This window comes from Phoca vitulina, unplaced genomic scaffold, assembly GCF_004348235.1.
Source record: "Phoca vitulina isolate PV1807 unplaced genomic scaffold, GSC_HSeal_1.0 scaffold44, whole genome shotgun sequence".
Taxonomy (NCBI): Eukaryota; Metazoa; Chordata; class Mammalia; order Carnivora; family Phocidae; genus Phoca; species Phoca vitulina.
Genome location: NW_022589747.1, coordinates 13,180,641 through 13,205,043, shown reverse-complemented (window position 1 = coordinate 13,205,043; position 24,403 = coordinate 13,180,641). Strand labels below are relative to the sequence as shown.

At 42.3% G+C, this 24,403-nt stretch overlaps 1 protein-coding gene across 1 annotated transcript in view; it reads left to right on the top strand.

The window, feature by feature from the left end:
* The window catches only part of RALA (RAS like proto-oncogene A), a 76,179-nt gene that overhangs the window by 48,149 nt on the left and 3,627 nt on the right, over window positions 1–24,403 (top strand). Inside the window, exons 2-4 of the mRNA XM_032430471.1 lie at window positions 12,445–12,597; window positions 14,894–15,102; window positions 19,931–20,105. Of these exons, the coding sequence (XP_032286362.1) occupies window positions 12,484–12,597; window positions 14,894–15,102; window positions 19,931–20,105 (498 nt within the window). The 5' untranslated portion in view covers window positions 12,445–12,483. The remainder of the gene's footprint in view (window positions 1–12,444; window positions 12,598–14,893; window positions 15,103–19,930; window positions 20,106–24,403) is intronic.

The following is a 24,403-nucleotide window of genomic DNA, read 5'->3' as shown; positions in this document are numbered from 1 at the left end:
CAGACATAATAAGTTGCGAGTATTTTCTCCCAGCCTGTGGCTTACCATTTAATTTTCTTAACAACCTCTTCTGATGAGCAGAGGATTTTAGTTTTGATAGTCCAGTTTTTCAGTTTTTTCTTTTGTACTTCATATATTTTGTGTCCTCTCTAAGAAGAAATCTTCTTCTCCCTCAGGGTCTCAAAGGTATTTTCCTGTTTTCTGAAAACTTCATATGTTCGCTTTACATTTGAGTCTATCATACATATCAAATTAATTTTTTGATACAGTGTGAGAAATGCATAGAGGTTCTTTTCTCCCAAGGTTTATAAGTTGTTCCAGGACCATTTGTTGAAGATTGTCATTGCCCCCATTTAATTGCTTTGCCCCTTCTTCCATTATACGTTCTAACTGGTTATTTGAAAAGAAATTTATTTTTTATATAACATATTTGTTAACAGAACCATTTATCCTTTGAAATCTCTTATAATAGCAATTTTTCAATTGATTCCTTTGGCCTAAGTATGAAATCATGTTCAGTTAATAATGATCATTTGCTCCTTATTTCTCTTTCTGATGCCATCAGATGCTACTTCCAGAACAATGCTAAAAGGAGTGATGATAGTGGGCATTCTTACCTTACTCCTGACAAAAACATTATGGAAGTGCTTTTATTTTATCATGAAGCATGATGAGATTTTTAGGGTTTTGGTTTTAAGGTCGCCAGTTTCTGTATTGTGTGAGTACCAATAAATTTCTACTTTGTTAAGGGTTTTTATTAGTAGTGGACTTTTGAGTTTTATCAAATATTCCAGATCTTATGAAGATACTAATATTATTTTCATCTATTAATATGAGGAATTATATTGACTTCCTAAAATATAAAGCTGTTCTTGCAATATGTGGTTGAATCCCACTTGGTCACTTTGGTTTATTCTTCTAATGTGCTGGATTCTATATGGTAACATTTTTTTATTTCAAGTGTTTACACTGTATTCACATGATAGGTCAGTTAATCTACATTTCCTCTAGTCTCTCTTTGTTAGGATTTCATCGATGTTAAGCTAGTTCTCTGAGGAGGATTTGGAAGCTTTTTCTGGAACAGTAAATAGTATTGATAATACCTGTTCTTTAAATGGCTGGAAAATTATACCAGTGATATTATTTGTGCCTGGTAATAAACCTTATTAGTCTTAAATCCCTTTCAAGAAAGAATAGTGTGTCTTATTTCCTTGGTCAAGTATACTCTAACTCTTCTAAAATTGTTAATTTTATACTAAATTCCTGGGGTTTTTTACTGAGCAGATATTCTTAATGCAGATAGTGAGTGTCATGGGTGAGTTTGCATGAAATACCTTACATTTTGAGAAAAAGTCACTAATTTGGCTTCTACCTACTTGTGATTAGTAACGGTTTGATAGGAACTGAACTTGAGTGATCATAAACCTTTAATGCACTATTGAAATTGGAGGGAAGGTGAATGCTTCATATAATTTCTTTAGTACAAGGAATCTCTTGTTAAGAACTTTTACAGCTAATATTTTTGTTAGACTAAAGCCTAATAGTGCCTTTATTAGGAAAGTCTAAAGACAATAATGAACTCTGGAAATAGGAAGATTGTTGGGATTTTTGGTTTTGGTGGGCAGGGACTGTTTGATACCTTACTTGGTAAGAGTATTCCTCATTCAGTATTGGAGAACTAGATGGATCGTTTGTTAGAAAGTTTCTTAAAGTTTAAAATAGAGAATTTAGAATTTGGATTGAAGATTTGTAGTCTGAAGCACCTTGCCCTTTCTGTACGTGCTAGGCTGAGTAATGGCCCACAATATCCATGACCTAATCCCTGGAATCTGTGAATGTTACTTTCTGTGGCAAAAGGGACCTTACAGGTGTGATTAAGTTAAGGATCTTAAGATGGGATACTTATTCTGGACAATCTGGGTGGGCCTTAAATGTAATCATAAGTGTCCTTTTTAAGAGGGAGATAGAAGGGGGGTTGACTACGGTAGAGTGACCACAGAAGCAGAGATTGCAGTGATGCAGCTACAGAATTTAAATCTTTTTGCAAAGGGATTTAAGACTGTTTAGGGCCAAGGGAAGCCAGTCTCTAAAAACTGGAAAAAGCAAGGAACAGATTCTCCCCTGGAGCATCCAAAAGGAATCTGCACAGCTGACACCTTGATTGAGCCTTAAGACTCATTTTGGATTTCTGGCAATCAGAAGTGTTAAGACAATAAATGTGTATTATTTGAAGCCTCTATAGGTTTGTGGTGATTTGTTACAGCAACCACAGGAAACTCATACCGTGCGGCTACCTGTCCACTAAAGCTCAGTGGCAAGGCCTCGGCCTGTGGAGTTCACAGTGCCTTTGTGGGTGGAGGGAGGGAAAGAAGGAAGGCAGAGAGGGAGGGAAAATCAGGGAATTCGTATTTTACATGAATATTTTGAGCATGGTTATAGGTGTCTAGTTTCTGAATGAAGCAGAGAAAAACAGTAAGATCGAAAACTTGAAGCCCACCCATAACCAAACAGGTTCTATAGTATTATTCTAGGACATCACTTTTAAAAAATTGAACAGTAAAAGGTAGAAGATAATTGAGAAACCAAATAAACCAAACCATTTGAAATTCAAGAATCCCTATCTCGTAAGTTGAGGGGGGAAACCCCTGCACACACATGGAGATGTCATATTTTAATTAAAATGTAGATTCAGTCCTTCAATTCCTAGTTTGGATGAAAGTTCCAACAAGGTAGTTAATTGCACTTTTGCCAGGTGGATGCAAGAAATAAACAAGCTTATATTGTTAATTTTATGACTAATTTTAATTCTTTATTTAAAACAAGTTGTATATACACATGATACAAAATTCAGAATGCAAAAAAATGGTATGCAGTGAAAAGCCGTTGTCCCACTTCTATCCACCAGTGACCTCATTTCCATCCTCACTGGCAACCCTGTGTTACCATTATTTTATATTGTTCCAGATACAATAAACAAGTAAATTCCTAAATAAGAATCTTCCTCATCTGTGTATGCGGTTCATAGCATACGAGGTACATTGTTCTAAATCTTGTTTTTTACACTTTAACAATATGTTGGAGCTCCCTCCATATCACTGGGTAAAGAGCATCCTTGTGTTTTGTGGTTGGGGTTATTCCCTGTATCCAGCTTACACTCCCACTGCAGCGAATGAATGTGCCCGTTTCTTTACACCAGGGATAGATAAACTGTCTGTAAAGGGCCAGAAGTAAACATTTTAGACTTGTGGGCCACATACATTCTCTGTTGTATATTCTTGGTTTGATTTGGTTTGGTTTGTTTACAGTCCTTCAAAAACAAAACCATTGTTAGCTCACGGGCCATCCAAAAAGCAGGCCAAGGGGCTATCATTTGCTGACCTTTGCAAACATACTGTTATCAACCCGTTGGGCAAAACAGTGGTGTCCCAATGTAATTTTATTAGTATTTCTCTTATCAGCAAAGTTGAGCATGTTAGAGCCATTTATATTTCCTTTCCTGTGACTATTCATATCTTTTGCCCATTTTCCTATAGTTGTTGATCTTATTTATAGTAACGTTTTATATAGGGAAATTATCTCTTTGAAATGAATTGCAAATATTTTCCTCAGTTTTATCTTTATCTTTTTACTTCGCTTGTAGAAGATTTTGTCATGTAGAAATTGTTTTGAGTAGTAAAATTTGTCAGTTATTTAATGATGAGTGCTCTGCAGTAATTCATGCCTTTCCCATTCTGAGATTATCAAACAGTTCTTTCAGGGTTCTCCCCGCCCCCACCCCCCCGCCCAGGTGCTTTTGTGATATTTTTTTTTTTAAGATTTATTTATTTATCAGAGAGAGAGAGAGAGAGAGCGCGCGTGCACGAGCGGGGGAGGGGCAGAGGGAGAGAGAATCTCAAGCAGACACCCTGTTAAGGGAGGAGCCCACCGCACAACCCTGAGATTGTGACTTGAGCCGAAATCAAGAGTCGGACGCTTAACCAACGGAGCCACCCAGGCGCCCCGGTGCTGTTGTGATTTTATCATCTAAATCTTTGATCCACTTACAGTTTATATTGGTGTGAGGAGAATGGATCCAACTTTATTTTTTTCCAGATGGCTCACCAGTTGTCCCCATACCGTTTATTGAATTATCCTCCATGCTCCCCTTCCCCCCTCCATTTGAAATGCCACCTTTATTACGCACTAAACTATAGTATGTATTCAGATCTATTGCTGTATATTCTGTTCCATTGATCTTTCTAGACAGGCTTTGCTTTTGAATTACAACTCCCTCAGTGAATTGCTGTGTGATCATATTTCATTGAGGAAATATAGATGCAGTTAAATAAAGAAATGATCAAATCTGTCTGCAACCTTCGCCTATACCCCTGTTCTTCGCTTTACCTCCCCTCCTGTTAAAAAGGAAGAGATGGCCCTCCTCCTGCGTGACCCTTCTCCATTCCTCTGGCCCACTATTAGAGGTACTTTGCCCCTGGAAGCACCCTCTCTTCTACATCATTAATTTCTCTTTTATTTACTTATTTTTGAAGTATAATTAACATATAGTGTTATGTTAGTTTCAGGTGTACAGTATAATGGTTCAGCAATTCTATACTTTACTCAGTGCTCATCACAATAAGTGCACTCATTTTTTTTTAAGAGAGAGTATGGGGGGCTGGTGGTGAGGGGCAGAGGGAGAGGGAGAGAATCTTAAGCAGGCTCCACGCCCAGCACGGAGCTGGACACGGGGCTCGATCTCATGACCCTGAGATTATGACCTGAGCCAAAATCAAGAGTCAGACGCTTAACCGACTGAGCCACCCAGGTGCCTCGGTAAGTGCACTCTTAATCCCCTCTGTTTATTCACCCATCCCTCTACCCACCTCCCCTTGGGCAGCTACCAGTTTGTTCTCTGTATTTAAGAATCTGAGTTTTTGTTTGTCTCTTTTTCTTTGTCTCTTTTGTTTCCTAAATTCCATGTATGAGAGAAATTATATGGTATTTGTCTTTCTCCTACTGATTTATTTCACTTAGCATTATACCCTCTAGGTGTTTTCGTGTTGTTGCAAATGGCAAGATCTCATTGTTTTCATGGCTGAATAATATTCCATTGTATACACAATTTAGCACATCTGCTTTATCCATTCATCTGTCAGTGAACACTTGGCTTGCTCTCATATGTTGCTTATTATATATAATGCTGCAATAAACATGGGGTGCATATCTTTTTGAATTAGTGTTTTCCTTCTCTTTGGGTAAATTCCCAATTAGTGGAATTACTGGATAATATGGTCATTCTATTTTTAATTTTTTGAGGAACCTCCATGCTGTTTTCCACAGTGGCTATGCCAATTTGCATTCTTACCAACAATGCAATGAGGGTGCCTTTTTCTCCACATCCTCTCCAATACTTGTTTCTTATGTTTTTGCTTTTGGCCATTCTGACAGGTGTGAGGTGATACCTCAGTGTGGTTTTGATTTGCGTTTCCTTGATAACTAGTGATGATGAGCATCTTTTCATGTGTCAATTGACGACTTTGTCTATACGTCTTTGGAAAAATGTCTGTTCGAGTCCTCTGCCCATTTTTTAATCAGATTGTTTGATTTTTTTTGGCATTAAGTTGTATAACTTCTTTGTATGTTTTGGTTCCTAACCCCTTATTAGATATATCATTTGCAAATATCTTCTCTCATTCAGTAGGTTGCATTTTGTTTTGTTGGTTTCTTTTACTGTGCAAAAGCTTTTTATTTAGGTCAAATCCCAGTAGTTTACTTTTGCCCATGTTTCCCTTTCCTGAGGAAACACATCTAGAAAAATGTTTCTACAGATGATATGAAAGAGATGACTGCCTGTTTTCTTCTAGGAGTTTTATAGTTTCAGGTCTCACATTTAGGTCTTTAATCCATTTTGAGTGTTTTTTTTTTTTTTCCCCATTTTGAGTTTATTTTTATGTATGGTGTAAGAAAGTGGTCCAGTTTCATTCTTTTGCATGTAGCTCTCCAGCTTTCCCAGCACTATTTGTTGAAGAGACTGTCTTTTCCCCTTTCCGTATTCTTGCCTCCTTTGTTGAAGATTAATTGACCATATAATCATGGGTTTATTTCTGAACTGTCTATTCTGTTCCATCTGTCTGTCTGTTTTTGTGCCATACTGTTTTGATTACTACACCTTTGTAGTAAATCTTGAAATATCCAGCTTTGTTCTTTCTCAAGACTCCTCTGGCTACTCAGGGTTTTTTGTGGTTCCATGCAAATTTTAGTATTATTTGTTCTACTTCTGTGAAAAATGTTGGTATTTTTATAGAGATGGTATTAAATCTGTAAATTGCTTTGGGTAGTATGGACATTTTAATAATATTGGCTCTTCCAGTCCATAAGCATGGAATATCTTTCCATTTGTGTCATCTTCAATTTCTCTCATCAGTGTTTCATAGTTTTCAGAGTACAGGTCTTTCACCTCTTTGGTTAAGTTTATTCCTAGATATTTGTTTGTTCTTGGTGCAATTGTAAATGGGATTGTTCTCTTAATTTTTCTTTCTGCTACTTCAGCATTAGTGTATAGAAATGCAACACATGGGCGCCTGGGTGGCTCAGTCGTTAAGCGTCTGCCTTCGGCTCAGGTCATGATCCCAGGGTCCTGGGATCGAGGCCCACATCAGGCTCCCTGCTCGGCGGGAAGCCTGCTTCTCCCTTTCCTACTCCCCCTGCTTGTGTTCCCTCTCTAGCTGTCTCTCTCTCTCTCTGTCAAATAAATAAAATCTTTAAAAAAAAAAAAAAAAAAAAAGAAATGCAACACATTTCTGTATATTAATTTTGTATCCTGCACCTTTACTAAATTCATTTATCAGTTCTAGTAGTTTTTTGTTGGTCTGCAGGATTTTCTCTATATCGCATCATGTCATCTGCAAATAGTGAAAGTTTTACTTCTTCCTTACTAATTTGGGTGCCTTTTTTCTTGTCTGATTGTTGTGGCTAGGATTTCTAGTACTATGTTGAATAAAAGTGGTGAGTGGACATCCTTGATCTTAGAGGAAAAGCTCTCAGTTTTTCACCATTGAATATGATGTTAGCCGTGGGTTTTTCATGTGGCCTTTATTATGTTGACATATGTTCCCTCTAAACCTACTTTGTTGAAAATTTTTATCATGAATGGATATTGTACTTTGTCAAATGTTTTTTCCTGCATCTATTGAGATGACCATCTGGTTTTTATCCTTTCACTTGGTAATGTGTTTCTGCCTCTTTTAGATGATTGTCATATGAACATCCATTAATAATGTTTTAAAAGCAACCAAACAATAAATTTGTCCATCTATGGCCTCATTTCTTCATCTTCAGAGTAAAAGTGCACTTCTGTACCTCTTGTTTTCTCTTCAACCAACTCCATCCGGGCTGTGGTTCCTACCACATTGGTGAAATGACTCTTCCCAAGGTCATTAGCAACCTCCATCTTGCCAAATCTGGTAATCTCTTATCTTATCTATCTTATATATCTTACGGTAAATCTCTTATCTCGTCATATCTCAGCTCAGTCTCCCAGCAGATTTGACATTTAACCACCTTCTGACTATACAGTCACTGGATTTTCTCCTGAGTGGCCACTTCTGAATGAGACTGCTGGGTTGTCTTAGGAATCTCTCCTCTGCTGCCTTTTCCTGTCTGTCTTCATCTTATCCCCAAGTGACTTCATTCAGATTTGTGACTTTAAATACATCTGTAAACTGGTACACCTGGGTGGCTCAGTTGGTTAAGCGTCCGACTCTTGGTTTCAGCTCAGGTCATGATCTCAGGGTGGTGAGATCAAGCCCCACGTCAGGCTGGCACTCACTGGGGAGTCTGCTTGAGATTCTGCCTCTCCCTCTGCCTCCCCCACATGCGTGTGCGTGCTTTCTCTCTCAGATAAATAAATAAATAAATAAATAAATAAATAAATAAATAAAATCTTTAAATACATATGTAAACTAACCTTCAAATCTTGTGTCCATCTCTACCCTCACTCCTGAATTCCAGACTAGAACGTCCAGTTTCCTTTTCAATTCCCAGCTGGAGCAGAGCTTAGGATTTCTTTCGCAGACCTATTCCTTCCTGTCTTTTTCCATGTTCGGTGGTGGCACCACCACACATCCAGTACTTTTAGAAGATACTCTTGTTCCCCCCGCCCCCCTGCCATCTCCCCCACGTCAGCTGTTTCTCCAGAAGTACGCCAGGTAGCATAGCAGTTGGGAGAGCCAGGCTGCCTCAGTTTGAGTCCTGACTCGGCCTTGAGCGAGTCAACTTCTGTGATCCTCAGCTTTCAAATGAAATTAAGATAGTACTTCTCACAGGACTGTTCATTCATAACGTGTGGTACCCAACTGAATTGGTATGTGTAAGGTGCTCTGAGCAGTGCCTGGCACTGGTGAGTGCTCAGTAAAGGTTTGTCGGTGTTGTCCCCAGTATAGATAGTATTGATAGTTATGCAAGTACTAGTTATGGGGGCCTAGTAGTATCACCATTTGGGCTGCAGCTGCCGTAGGCCAAGCATCTGCCCTCTCTTAAGTGGACTGTGAGACAGCCTCCTGGGCCCTCCGCTCCTGCACCTCTCCCAGCCACTCTCCACACACCAGCCAGGCTAATCTTCTTAAAGGTATAAGTGCAATTATGTCACTATCTTGCTTAAAAACTCTCCAGGAGCTTCCCTTACAATTAAAATTAAACTCTGACACCTTTCCATGGCCTGCAAGGCTTTTTGTCAGTTGGCCTCTTCTACCTCTCAGTCTCACCTCCTGTTACTCTCCCCACTGTTGCTCCGAAGGCTCCATCCACTCAGGACTTCGGCTTGGTCCCTAAAACATGCCAGACTCTCCCATTTTAGGTCTTTGCACTTGCCATTCGTCTGGAATGCGCTTCCCTCAGAGCTGCCTGGTTCTCTCATAAAATTCAGGTCTCAGCTCAAATGCTACCTCTTCAAAGGAGTCATCCTTGACCATCCTGGTTAAACTAGCCTGTCCCCCTACTCTTCAGCCCCATGCCCTTCATCTTCTTTATTGAACTCAGCGCTATGGAATTTTCTTATTTATGTATGTGTTTGTTTTAAGTTCTAGGTAAGAAGGGGCTTCGGCTTATTTACCATCAAAACAACATCTAGACTAGGAATTGGGAGCTAAATGCCAAGTTTTTGAACTGGGAAGAGAGGAGTGTCTCCTCGGCGGAAGCTTCTTGTCCTACATAGCCTCTTGAACGTATGGGATATGCAGCTCATAGTTATTAGGGACCGATTGCACTTTGGAAAAATATCTTTGGGAATCTGCCTTTTTTATATCTAAATCACAATATTTTACAATATTTAAATACCTTATATATTTAAATATGTATATGAAATAAATATGTAAATTTTGAATTATATATTACAAATATTTAAACAGTATTTTTTTTTTTTTTTAAAGATTTTATTTATTCATTTGAGAGGGAGAGAGACAGAGAAAGCACAAGCGGGGGAGAGGCAGAAGGAGAGGGAGAAGCAGACTCCTGGCTGAGCTGGGAGTCCGATGTGGGGCTCGATCCCAGGACCTGGAGATCATGACCTGAGCAGAAGGCAGATGCTTAACCATCTGAGCCACCCAGGTGCCCCTTAAACAGTATTTTAAATTGTTCTGGAAAGAAAAGTGTTCTAACCCAGTTGCTATTGCTGCTAAATGTTTTGCTTTCAAAACACACACACACACAGCTCTTAGAGTATACTTACTGTTTTAAAAATAAGACAGTAGTTACATGAAGTCATGAAGTGATTACAGCTACCAGCAAGTAAGGATCATAATGGTGAGAAGTCATTTCCTGATTCACGTAGGGACACCAGCAACATCATGTTCCATAAACTGCTTAGGCTGGGAAGACTTCAGGCTTTTAGTTCCTTATCTGAAATAATGCTGTTATTTTTCACTATTTCTGAGCAGTGATAGTCATTCATAATCTAATGATTGGTCCCAGGAAAAAGGAGGGACTCAATTCTTGTGGTTGAGTTGATCAAATTGCTGGCCTCCAAGTACAGATTCCTTACCGGCTGCTTCACAGTGCAGGCTGCTTCTGCTAAAATGATTGTGATGCACGATAAGAACGGGGCCAGCAGTGGCATAGCTAGCGTCAGCTCAGGTTATGCTCCGTACAGATTGAAAGGACCCTCAAAGTATAACATGTTCATGCTGTTAAATGGATAGTAAGATTATGGGTGGTTGTGTTTTTTTTCCTTAAGACTTTTCTGTTTGAGGGGGCGCCTGGGTGGCTCAGTGGGTTAAGTGTGGGACTCTTGGTTTCAGCTCAGGTCATGACCTCATGGGTTCTGAGGTCGAGCCCCTTGTGGGGCTCTGTGCTCAGCAGGGTGTCTGCTTGAAGATTCTCTCCTTCTGCCCCTTCCCCATCTCACACATACGCGCTCTCTCTCCCTCTTTCTCTGTACAATAAATAAATAAATCTGTTAAAAAAAAAAAGACTTTTCTTTTTTTTTTTTTTTTTTTAAAGATTTTATTTATTTGAGAGAGAGAGAATGAGAGACAGAGAGCACGAGCGGGAAGAGGGTCAGAGGGAGAAGCAGACCCCCCGCTGAGCAGGGAGCCCGATGCGGGACTCGATCCCGGGACTCCAGGATCATGACCTGAGCCGAAGGCAGTCGCTTAACCAACTGAGCCACCCAGGCGCCCAAAAAAAAGACTTTTCTGTTTGGGCAAATAGTCATATGGGTGTGATCTCTGGGCGCAGCCTGAGAATTGCCCAGCTCTTGAGTGCCTGTAAGCCAGTGTGTGAGGCACAGACCCACAGTGGACTGTCCTTGCCCAGACTTGTGATCGGATCTCTAGTAGCAATGGCTTTATACCAGTACAGTCTAAATCACTCCCCAAGGCTGTCAGACTGAGAACAGGATGTTTGTACTGAATGGCTGATTTCGCCGAGCCATGTTAGTCACGTTGAGCATAAAGTAAAGCAAGTAGGCATGGCTCCCTGCACTCGAGTTGTTTCTGGTGTATTAGGGAAGAAGACCCGGAAGAAGCAACTAACACATTCAAGCAGTTTCAACCTGTAATAATGGTTATGAGGGAAAGTATCATCAGATGTTGCATGAGAGCACAGGGCAGGGGAGAGCCTAACTAATTGAGGTTGAGAGTTTCAGGTAAGGCTGAGACCCCAAAACTGAGAAGTCTTAGCCAAATAGAATATAAGTATGCCAGACGCAGGCTACTGCATGGTGAGGGCCAAGAGGCACCGAAGAGTACCTGCAGAACTGAAGGAGGCCAGTGGGGGGCTGATGCAGCCTAGCTGGGAGACGGAACGGGGAGGTAGGCAGGAGGAGGTGTGGTCCTGTGAGCTGCAATTTGGGAAAGCCATACGGGACCAGAACCAGTCAGAGGATGCTGAGAAGGAAGGCTGCTGCCAGCCCCTTGAACCTCGAATAACAAAAGGCTTCTAGCTTGGGCTCCACATGCTGCTGGTTGTGACCTCATGGCCTCTTTTTCTAAGGCCAGGTACTGGGTGCCATAGTGTGGAGCAGCGCTCCAGCTTCTGGAGGAACCTGGTCTTCCCACCCTGAGCACATACAAGTAGTACACAAGTGCGTGCTCTGAATAGAGTGAGGGCACACTGCATCCAGCCATTTAAGTTAGATCGGCCATCTACTCCATGATGCCCCTTGGGAGGTGTGATATACAGTATTGGATTCTATCTATAATTCTGCTGCCAAGTTACCGGGATGAGATTTCTTCATTTATAAACTGACAGTGAGTAAACCTTTCAGTCGGCAACCTCTTTTTTTCTTTTTTCGTTGCGGGGCTGGGGCGCGGGTCAGTTGTTTCTTACTAGAATTAGAAGAAACATCTCTTTAATTATTGCCAATAAAGGTTAATATGAAAACAAAGTGGGGCGCCTGGGTGGCTCAGTCGTTAAGCGTCTGCCTTCGGCTCAGGTCATGATCCCAGCGTCCGGGGATGGAGCCCCATGTCGGGCTCTCTGCTCCGTGGGAAGCCTGCTTCTCCCCCTCCCACTCCCCCTGCTTGTGTTCCCTCTCTCTCTGTTTCTCTCTCTGTCAAATAAATAAATAAAATCTTTAAAAAAAAAAAAAAAGAAAACAGTGATTGTTTAGCCCGTTTTCATAATCTGTGTGATTATATTCTAATACCTGTAACACTCCATTATTGTCAGAATGTGGTTGCACTGGGAAATTTTTGCTTTGGGTCACAGCTCATTACTGAAAATGAGCTGTTCTAGCAGAAATGCCTGCCCTTGATTCATATACTTGTATTGTCATGGTCTTCTCTGATAAGTGGTTCTTCCTCTAAATGAGCATACTTCATTTGCCATCTGTTGAAAATCACCACAGTGATTTCATGAAAATGAAAACTAGTATCTTGAAGCCCAAGGACACCGTATCTTTTTCCTACACTTGGAATTCTGAAGAAGAATGTACTGGGCATTACTTATTTTTTCATTCTTCGTTTTTAGATTCTTCTTACTCCTTTGCTGCAAACTCTGTGACACAAGATGGCTGCAAACAAGCCCAAGGGTCAGAATTCTTTGGCCCTACACAAAGTCATCATGGTCGGCAGTGGTGGTGTGGGCAAGTCCGCTTTGACCCTACAGTTCATGTATGATGAGGTGAGTGCCCATTTTTAATGAATAGCTAAGTTTGGGCTTTCAGAGAGGATTTCTGTGGCTTCGTTTTGGTGCTGTTTTAGATGTATTCCTGAATCATTGAAAGCTACTGTAATCATTTTTTCCCATTTTTAAATTCAGAGCCAATGTTTGTACACATCTTGATTTAACAAGTCAATAACTTAAGATCCTTAAAAACTTTATACTTTAAAAACAAAACAAACCTGGAAACAGTACCTACTTAAAGCAATCTAACTTTGGCTTTTTCGTTTTAAGTGTTTAATGGAGGTTCCCACCTTGAATTAATAGATCCGGTAGATACAGTACCTAATTGAGACTTGAAGTTGACATAATAAAGTGTCCTGTGATAATAATAATAATAAAAAAATAAAATAATTTAAAAATAGTGAAAAAATCCGTTGTATTTGGCATGGCGCTACACTCACCATTAGACAGGTAAAGGCTGTGTCCCTAAAACATAATTACGAGAAGGCTATAGATTTGTGTGCCTGTATTTATATCAGACTTTACTGCCCCAGAGTTAAGGTCTCAGCCCATATACAGCAATATATTCTTTCCCCAGAAGACTCTTACCAAGCCTAAATGATTTAAGAGTTGATAATCCAGCTTAAGCATTTATCCTCAACTCTTCCTTCCAGTAGAAGCAAGATTTTATGATTACTCTTTTTTACTTAATCCTCATAACAATCCTGGTATGGTAGTATCCCCATTTTACAGATGAGAAAACAGAACCTCGGAGAGGTTTCTCAGCCTGTCCAAGAGGAGTGTGATCGCCAATGAGTAACGGAGCATGAAGCCTGGTCTCCTAACGACAAATCCTGCAGACCCTTACCACCCAATTGCCTGCTCATCAGCATTTCTGTCACACGCGCAAATGGCTTAAATCCAGCCAGTCGTCTCGCTGACTGGGGACTATAGCAAAAAAATTGGAAAGAGGGGCACCTGGGTGGCTCAGTCGTTAGGCGTCTGCCTTCGGCTCAGGTCGTGATCCCAGGGTCCTGGGATCGAGCCCCGCATCGGGCTCCCTGCTCGGCGGGAAGCCTGCTTCTCCCTCTCCCACTTCCCCACTGCTTGTGTTCCCTCTCTCGCTGTCTCTCTCTCTGTCAAATAAATAAATAAAAAATCTTTAAAAAAAAAAAAAAAAAATTGGAAACAGAAGAGATTGAAATGGTTCTTTAAATGAACTTGCTGATTTATCTGTTCAATCTGTTTTCCATACTATTCATTTTAATAGCTAGTCTTTCAAACTAATCACTAAATCCGGCCCCTTCTTAACAATAAGGAGGAGGTCAAAAGTAATACTATTCACATACCTGACATTTGATGAATGGTTAAGCTTTCACTTAGTATTCATCAATATTAATATTCACAGTAGTATCTGATGTGATATCTGAATATTTGTATTTGTTAAATCTTCGTAAATATTTAATACTTATAAAAATAAGCATGGAAATATGGCAGAATGTTCTGTAGCCTTTATAGTTACAAATATACTGTGTTCATTTTTTAAATAATTATATATTGAGTATCCTCCATGTACCAGGAACTGTTCTAAGCTCTGGGAGCTACAGTGATGAGTAGAATAGTCAAGGTCCCTACTCCCAGGGGTTATATTCTCATAGGGGGATATAGACATGAGCAAATAAATAAGAAAGTATCAGATAATGAAAATATTTTTAGGAACTAATAAAAAAAAAACCTGCAAAAGTATGTGTATCTACATACACACATGCTAACAATGATACACTGATCAAAAATACCAAGATGAGATTTACAGAGTTGAAGATAGATGTGGGAATGTAAAGTTGTTTAATTGTATTATTTAAAAAGTCAGACATTTAGAGAGAGATCTCAAAGTTCGTGATTTGCTGTTCTGCTGAGTAGTATAGGCCACTTTATTGACTTGGTTCATTTTAGAAAAGATTTCACAGCAACTTTCAATGCTTACCTCAATATTGACTCACTTTCAAGTTATTTCCACAATTCTGGCATGAAAATTTATATTTAGAGTCACATTGAAAGGTGTTTTTATATATTTGATTAAGTAGATGTATAATCATTTTTGCAGGAAGAAAAAGGCACAGTTTTCAAGCTGTAAACCATCTAAACTTAATCATTCATCCCTTGCTTTTTGCAAAAGTAGAAGCCACCGAATTACCTAAAATGAAAATGTAAATTAATGTTGTGTTTACCACTGGGGAACACGGAAGCAGAGTGCATGGGAGCTCTCTGTACTGTTTTGGCAACTTCCTGTGAATCTGTATTTCATCTTTTCCAGTTTGTGGAGGACTATGAGCCTACCAAAGCAGACAGCTATCGGAAGAAGGTAGTGCTGGATGGGGAGGAAGTGCAGATCGATATCTTGGATACAGCTGGGCAGGAGGATTATGCCGCAATTAGAGACAACTACTTTCGGAGCGGGGAGGGTTTCCTCTGTGTCTTCTCTATCACAGAAATGGAATCCTTTGCAGCCACGGCCGACTTCAGGTATGGTGGGGACCGAGGCCTTTGCACTGACATCCCGCACAGCGATGTCTTCCCCCGAAACAAGCGGACAGCTGGAGCTGGCTCCTCGTTAGTCTCTCACTCTGTGTGTGATTGTGTTTATTCCCACTGTGACAGCCTCAATACCCGCTACTCAAGTGTTTCTCTTTGGAGTATACTCCTACTGCTACCGTAATACTTGACACTTGGCTCACCTCGTGGAGCTCTGCCCCAGATTTTAGATCTGTCTCTGTGAGTCACCGGTGTTACGGCGCCTCCTTAAGGCTCCGCAGGCACGTCGCCCTCCCCCCACGACACACATGCCCGGCAGCACACGCTGATTGTTTTAATAGAAATAATAACACTTTAGATTGGCACACAAGGTTCTGTTATCTATTTCTTATATCTTATTTACTATTTGCTTCATCAAAATCTCATCCATTTGGTTTGCAGGGGCGTGGTTGGTGAAGGAGAGAGAGGTTCTAAGAGAGATATGGCATAAATAAGTTCTTGAGTAGTCTCAGATACTACATGCATAATCAAAAGTATTGTTTTTTTTTTTAATATTTTATTTATTTATTTGACAGAGATAGCGAGAGCAGGAACACAAGCAGGGGGAGTGGGAGAGGGAGAAGCAGGCTCCCCACTGAGCAGGGAGCCCAATGCAGGGCTCGATCCCAGGACCCTGGGATCATGACCCAGGCCAAAGGCAGACGCCCAACGACTGAGCCACCCAGGCACCCAAAAGTATTCTTTAAAAATATATATTTTTTATTTATTTATTTTAGAGAGAGAGTGTGAGCGGGGAGAGGGAGAAAGAGAATCCCAAGCAGACTCCGCACTGAGCACGGAGCCAGATGCGGGGCTTGATCCCACTGGGGTCACGACCTGAGCTGAAACCAACAGTCAGACACTCAACCCACTGAGCCACCCAGGCACCCCCAGAAGTATTCTTTAATTACATTTTTTTATTTTTGTGTTGCAAGTTTGCCTTGGTATGAGGGACGCAAAAGAAACATGTCGTGTATCCTCTATTTTCAAGATTCACACAGCCTAGTTGAAAAAGGCATGAAACCAAGAGCAAGGTAGTGACAAAGTAAGAGACGTGGGCAGTGATCATTGCCGGGATCCTGGAGAGGAGAGAAGCTGAGAGGCCTTCATGAGATAGGTGAGCCTGGATAAGAAGGATTTCCACTGATGAGGAAAGAAGTTTTCCGGTGGTTGAGCAAAAACTGAACCTGGGCTTATATAAAGCTTCCTTTTCATGTCCACTTGAAAGTCTCAAGAACTTAAAGGAATTTAAGAGAGCATTCTTTGCAAAAAAAAAATGTCATTGAGAAACTTTCAAAATGCAGATGTATGGGGCACCTGGGTGGCTCAGTCAGTTAAGCATCTGCCTTCAACTCAGGCCGTGACCCCAGTGTCCTGGGATCGAGCCCCGCGACAGGCTCCCTGCTCAGCAGGGGTTCTGCCTCTCCCTCTGCCCCTCCCCCTGCTCCTGCTCACTCTTTCTCTCAAATAAATAAGTAATTGAAATGCAGATTTATTTGTAAAATTAACTTTATTGGTTTCTCTAAGGAAGGAGTTTTGTATGTGATAAAGTGCAAAGGGTGCAGGCCCTGGGAACTTATAATCTTGGGAGGCATGTTGCAAGTTATATAAATGTCAGTGCTCATTCACTCATTCAGCAAATACTTGAGTGCTTGTTATATAGCAAGTCCTGTTCTAGGTAAGGGGATAAATGTTGTCACCAGAGTTTGCCAAAGCCAAAGTGGTATCTCAAGGGAATAAAGTATTTTTACGCCAGGAGTGAGAATCTTGGGCTACTGCTGTGACAGAGAAGTGAATCATTCACTGCTCTTCTGTCGTACCTCCGTACCTCCGACGTGTTGCCTTCCCATAAATAAAAATAGTCCCAGTGACTCAGCGGCAACAGGAAAGCATTTTTGAGGCCATCTGAATGGTTGCGCTCCACGTGGTCTAACCCACAGTGGCGGCTCCTCTCTGGAGCCTTCCTGGGCCTCCCGTCTCCAGGGCAGCCCACCGTTTCCTCATCTGCACACACACGGTGCTTGCAACAGCGCCTCCGGCATACTTACCACACTCCCAGAACCTGCTCGGTTTGCAGGTGTTTTCCCTGACGAGGGGAGAACTCTTGAGAGCAGGACCCACTTGTTACCATCTGAGTATCCCTAGTACCCATATTCGGCCCGGTCCCTGGCATGTATCATACAGGGCATGCTTAGTAAACAAACGTTTAATAGAAGTGTTAGAAAACACTCGTTTTTTTTTTTGGTTCTCACTTTTCTTATGTCAAAAAGAAATTGGACCAGTTTGTGAAGGTACTTTCCTGTTCTAAATTCTATAACAGCCTCTAACACTCTATTTAAAGGGGGCGTCACATTAAGTAAAATGTGTCTGAAGATTGTAGACATAGCATTGCCTTTCTCTGACATCCAGGAAAGTAGCTTATTCAGACCAACTAATTAACTCTCATGAATATGGTCCTCTCACCCCTGAGCCCAGTAAGTCCAGGCTTTCCATGGCCTCGCCTCGTTTCTGATAGCATTCATTAATGCTCTCACTGCATTTTCAGTATTGGTCTTCCTGAAGCACCTGACTCAGAGTAGCTTAGTAGGTGTTTTACTAAGAAACTAATGACTGTATATACATATGACCAGAAGTACCAGAGTCACAAAAACCAGAGTCCGTCTCTGGTGGTTAGTGAGATCAAGTGGTAAGCCCGTTGTTGTTAACATCTTAGTCGAGGCTGTTGATCACAAAGGAAACTGGTTAAGAAGGCACCAGCGCATTTGTTGTTACCGGCACTGGAAAAAGATAAGGACTGGCCCATATTCCCTTCACAAGCACATCAGAAATGTAATAGTAGTAATGGTGAGTGTTGACATGCTCTTTGCAAGAGGTCATGTGCGTGGTAGGAAACATCACAGCCCTCCAGTCCTGTACAGCTCAGCACGTGTCCCCCAGTTACTGTGCCCCACTGACCTTGTTCCTTCCTAAAAGGGAAGGGAGAGAGGGAGAGAGAGAATCAGCGAAAGATGGAGGTGACTGTGTGGTCCATAATCTATTCCTGCTAGAAAACTGGGAATTCGGGTGCAGAGAGCTGCCGGCAAACACTGAGTCTGTTAGAATGTTTACGACAACATCGGTCATCAGGTGAATGAATACTAAACATAACCCTGCCCAATACTCACACAGTGCTCACCACGCACCAGGCACTGCTCTGAGCATGAACAAGGTGCTAGGGAATTTCACAGATTCTAAGACACACATTTTTTGCATTTTATCATCTCTTAAAATCAGGGCCGTGTCTTGTAGTAGGACGTCTTACAGTTGTAACTAGCAGCGGTTTTTCCCGGTGGTGCGTGACATAATGCGTGCAGTGCGCGGCATTGAAAGCCCGTGGCCCACTGGGGATGCTCAGTAAATTGCTAGCGGTGATGGAGGTGGCAGTGGTATTCAGGCGACGCTGTCTAAGAAGCACAAAATAGACAAATCTGAGATTAAGCCTGGGTGAAGATCCATATTCCATCTCAAACATCACGAGAGATCCCTGCAAAATCAGTGTCCTCTGCTGACCTGTCATTCTAATCACCCCTTTAATTTTCTCATTTTCTCTTAGTCTAAAATACTGTTTCTGTAGTTTCAGCATCTCTTCATTTCAAAGGAGAGGCATTGGTAAGGTAGAGAATGTTGATTTTAGAAGAAAACCTCTTTCTCCAGTAGAGTACTGGTAATCGTTAAGAACAGCTAACATGTGTTGAGCATTTACTCTGTGCCAGGCTCAGTTCTAAGCACTTTACATTTCATCCTGCTGGCAACCGGGTAAGGAAGGTTCTGTTGTTAGCCCCATTTTATACACGAGGAGACCGAGGCAAAGTACTTTGCTCAGAGTCACGTGACTAGGAGGGACAGAGAGCCATGATACCTTTAAAACTGGTGACGGCCTATAACTTCTCTCTAAACATAAAATCTATACTCAAGAGATATCTGGCCCTTGTGGGGCTTTTAAAAACATTTAGTGGGACCATCGATACGAGGTAATAAGGATATGAGTAAGAATAAGAATGGTGCTCTCTCCCTCTGTGGTCTTCCTCCCCAAATCTCATGACCCCAGTTTAATCACAAGAAAAACATCAGACAATCCCGGTTGAGAGATGTTCTACAAATGAGCTGACCAGCAAGTCTCAGAACTGTCAGGGTCATCAAAAACAAGGAAAATCTGGGAACTGTCAGAGCCACATGGAGTCTAAGGAGAGCTGATGACTAAATGTCATGTGGGATCCTGGATGGGATCCTGGAACAGGAGAAGGACATTAGGTAAACACTAAGAATATCGAAATAAAATTTGGACTTCAGTTAATGATGTATCAGGATTGGCTCGTTAGTTGTGGTAAACGCATACACTAGCGTAAGATGTTACCAGTAGGGGAAACTGGGTGCAGAGAGTACGGGAACTCTGTACTGTCTTCACAACTTCTCTGCAAATCTCAAACCACCCTTCTCATAAAAGTTTATTTTTAAAAAGCATTTGGAGGAAGTTGCACTTCCATTTTGTTCCTCTACTGCCATATTTATATTGTCTTCTCTGGTGTATTGTTCCTTCATCGGAAAAGTGAGTATGTAACACAAGTGATTGATGATAGAATGAGGAGGTCGTGCTGCTCATGTCCCACCATGCAACGAATGAGCTCATTGTTGCTGTAAAGAAACATGTAAATAAATGCTCGTTGCAGATGGTATTTGTTATTTTGTTGGTCTAACACATGGGGGTAATATTAATATTTCTTTCTCATTTCCTCTCATCCAGGGAGCAGATTTTAAGAGTAAAAGAAGATGAGAATGTTCCATTTCTGCTGGTTGGTAACAAATCAGATTTAGAAGATAAAAGGCAGGTTTCTGTAGAAGAGGCAAAAACCAGAGCCGACCAGTGGAATGTTAACTATGTGGAAACATCTGCTAAAACTCGAGCTAATGTTGACAAGGTAAAGGGCGGCCCTTCTTACAGCTACATCGTGTTAACAATACGTTGATTCGCTCTAACTCCGCTCCATTGTGTCTAGAGATTTGTGCAACTTTCGAACAGTGATTTAATATGTGCTGATTGTTATCCGCCCTGAACGCTCAAGTACAACATGTTCGGAATTTCTTACTTCACCTTGTCCTCAGGTTCCCAAGAGACATTGAAATACGAGACACCACTTTTTTTCTAGCACTGACAGGATTTCTGACCTGAATCCCTGCCCTTTTTAAATTTTTCTTTTTACTTATCCTGATGGGCTGGGTAATTTATTTATTTTTTTTTTTTAGATTTTTTTATTTATTTATTCATTTGAGACACAGAGATACAGAGAGAGAGAGAGAAAGCATGAGCAGGGAGAGAGGCAGAGGGAGAGGGAGAAACAGGCTCCTCGCTGAGCCAGGAGCCTGATGCGGGGCTCGATCCCAGGACTCTGGGATCATGACCCGAGCTGAAGGCAGACGCTTAACCATCTGAGCCACCCAGGTGCCACTGGGCTGGGTAATTTAGAAGGCAGGGTGTTAGGTCCCCTGAGCTGACACCTGCCCAGCCCCATGTAGGTTCGCTCCCAAGACAAAGGAGCCCCAGACGAGAGGGCTTTGGAATTTTTTACTACACTTACACTCCCCACCCTCAACCTGTTTGTCCCTCTGCCCTCTTCTGTATGTCCCCCCTTTGCTCAGGTGGCCCTTTTCTGAGTCCAGGTGAGGAACACCCTTGCCTCCTTTCTAGGAGCCAGCCCAGGTGCATTATTTCATCCTGCTGCTGGAGACCTACATCTTCAGTGTTCAGGAAAACTGCCCCCTGGGCCAAGGCACGGGCTCCTTGAACGCCCCATGTAGGGCCTTTTCCAGCCATCAAGCGTCTCAGCTCTGCCGAGTGCCTCGCAAACTCTAACTGGCAGAATCGTCTGTGAAACTTCATAAAAACGGATTCCTGGGTCTGACCCCCAGAGATTTTGACTCATTTGCTGTGGGTGGAACTTGAGAATTTGCATTTCCAGTAAACTGCCTGGTGGTACGGACTATGGCCCAGGGGACCGCACACTTCAAGTAACACTGCTCCTAGGTGGCCTCAAGTGTTAGTGAACTGGTCTGCTTGTTGCCTGTAGATTTATAACGCTGATCCAGGAATCATTAGGCTAAAAAAAAATTAGAGATTCTTAAAAAAAAGAAAAATTAGAGATTCGTTCTGTTCATTTACTGTAGGTCTTAAGACAATGTCATTATACTGTCTTAAGCCGATTAGGTTTTTTTGTCACGTGGTCAGATTCCTATAGGCCCAAGATACCTGTACAAAATGAGTGTTACAGGATTTCTACTCAGTATACTGGTTTTCTCTAAAGCTATGGCAAATGTATTTAAACTACTAATGAAAATATGTCTTAAAGTTCAGTGTGTTTGGAGTTTTGAGAGGCAACATTGAATATTAGCGTTGTGTGTGTATTGGGGTTCCTCCTAATTGATGTCTTGAGCAGGTAGAACACACTCTGTTAAAACCTATTTGAACTGAGGGGAATGGGGAGAGGAGGCGAACAGGAACCAACCAAGCCATGAAGCTGTCGTCGCAGCGATCCCTGTAGTGTCATCTGCTCACATGAATTTTTTTGCCCTATGCGTGTATTGTCAAAGGAGGAAAGGTCAAGGTATAGGGCTATTTTAGTTACTCTGGCTGCGTAAGAAACTGTACCCCCAGAACTTACGGGTGAAAACAACCATTTATTATGCTCATGGAATCTCTGGGCTGAGCATCTGGACAGCTCACAGGGGAGATGGCTTGTCCCTGCTCCACAGTGTCTGGTGCCTCCGCTGAAAAGCTTCAGGTCTGGGAACTGGCAGCCTCTCGGCTCAGCTTCTAAAGACCGTTGACACGTGTCTGGTTCAGCCAGTGGATGCTGGCTGTTGTCCAGGGACACCTCGGTTCCTCGCCATGTGACCTGTTCCAGGTGCCCTACTTGAGGCTTTCTTCCAGCAGGGAGGTGGGGTGGGTGCCAAGGGCCAGCGTCACAAGAGAAGAAGAACCAGGCAGGAACCACGTCACCTTCTCTGACCCAGCCACGGGAGTTTACGCGGCATTATTTCCGGTTTGTTCTCTTGCCCGAAGGAAGGAGGCCCAAAGTCCGCCCCCCCCGTTCCGGGTCAACAGGACCTGTTCCGGGTCAACAGGAAGGGGAATGGACTCCAGCTCTTGATGGAGAGTGGCAAGACACTAGAAGAACACAGAGGGAGTATTGCTGTGGCCGGTTTTGGAGAGTGTAGTCTGTAGCCAGTGGTCACCTCTCCAAAGCAAAATTAGATGCAGTGTGGCGGCTTGTAAACCAAGGTCCAGGTTCATACTGAATACTGTGATTGCATGTACTGCTACCCCCTGAAGAGGGCACATGCCGGATAAAATACCTCCGTGGCTAAATACAAGTAACTCGCAGCAGCTATTCAGTTTCTAGAATTAGGTGCTGTGTGGTTTCTTGCTGAGGAAATCATGTGCATAGTTGAAAGAGCTCGTACTCAGTAGGGTTGATAAGACACAGGCACGGTGGCCAGCACTAGGCGTGCATCTTTAACCCCGTAAGGCAGAGGTGCTCTTCTCATGCTCGCTTTTTAGATGAGGAGACTGAGCTGTGGAGAGATGACGTACCGGAGTCAAGTTCAAAAGGCCTGTGATGGCAGCTGCTGGCTCTGGGCGTGGCCGACTCTGGGGCCCACGTCCTCTCGCTCTTCTACTCCACACGGTGGTTGGAGTACCTGTGGTTCCCCCCGGGGTGTGCGTCACCCACTGTGGGAGCCTGCTACAGGTTTTTCTGGGCTCGTGAGTGTTAACATTGTCTCCTTCTATTATATTGGGAAGTGTCTTGTTTTGTCACAGAAAACAAATCCTAGCTCCCCTACAAGACATTAAGGGCTCATGCCGTGTCCTCTTTTGGATTCCCAATAGACTATCGAATGAAGTTTCAAAGAGGCAGATTTTGAATCCACCCTGTGAAAAGCTTCGTGACCACCTGAGTGGTCGAGCCGGGGCCTCACCGGTCTCAGAGGCCACGTCTGTCACAGAGGAGTCACCCAGAGGCAAACCTGCTTGCGGACTCACTGGGTGCCAGGTTCATCTCATGACCTTGTTAGTGGCCTTCTGGCTAAACGCTCTGACTCTCTAAAGCGTAACTCCAAGGTTGCTCCTAATTTCTAAGGAACGTCTTGGAGGAATGGAAAGAGATTGAGCAAGTAGATGGATGTCAAAAAGGAGAGTATGATTTCTTACATGAAGAGAGCCAATTTTATGTCGGGAAAAGAATTTTAGTAGAAATATACTGTATTTTTAATTTTTTTTCATTAAAAACATGAACACATGCTTATTGTGTAAAGAAAAATTCGTAGTAAGGAGAGAAAGGGAATCACTCTTCACCCAGATTCCACTCCACTCCCTTTCCTATGAGGTAACAGTGGTAACGCAGGTGTGTCCTTCCAGACGTTTATCTGCATTTAAAGACCAGTATATAGTCTAAGGGAAGGCTTGTGTTTGCTTGTGTTTTCCCTGTATAAATAGGATTTTTACAGTATATATAGTACATTTATATACTACATATATATAGTATTTCTGTGTATGTAGATCATGCATTTCTGTAGTTTGCTTTTTAAATTTTATAACGGGCGCCTGGGTGGCGCAGTCGGGTGAGAGTCCAGCTCTTGATTTCTGCTCAGGTCAGGATCTCAGGGTCGTGAGATCAAGTCCCACGTTGGCCTCCATGCTGGGCATGGAGCCTACTTTAAAAAAAAAATTTTTTTTTTATCCAAGGTTCATTCCATAGTGATGCATCTGCATCAGAAAGCTTCAGGGGAGCCCTCTGACGTTACACGTAGCTGGTTTGGAAGCTTCCTGCCTCGGCTGGCCAGCTGTGGGCTCGAAGGCCAAAGGCATTCCGAAATCACCCCAGGGAAGCCAAGGTGCAGCAAGTGAGGCAGAGACCCCTGGGGTCTGCGTCACTGTGTGTTTCAGTCTCCTGCATTCTCTGCGGGTTTTCTTTGCTTCGTTTTTTCCCTGTTCTAACCATTCGCACCCCTTTGTTGGTCCTGTGTCCATTTGACTTAAGCCATTAGTCTCTAATCACTTGCCCTTTTTTTTTTTTTTAATAGCTTCCTTGCTTTCTGTCTGACTTTTTGTTTCTTGCTCCAGATCAGAATCAGCCGTTTATCTAAGGAACACTGGTTCCCTTGGGAGGAATGGTATTTAGCAGCCATAGCCTGAGGACGAATGCGCTCACCATTGTTAACG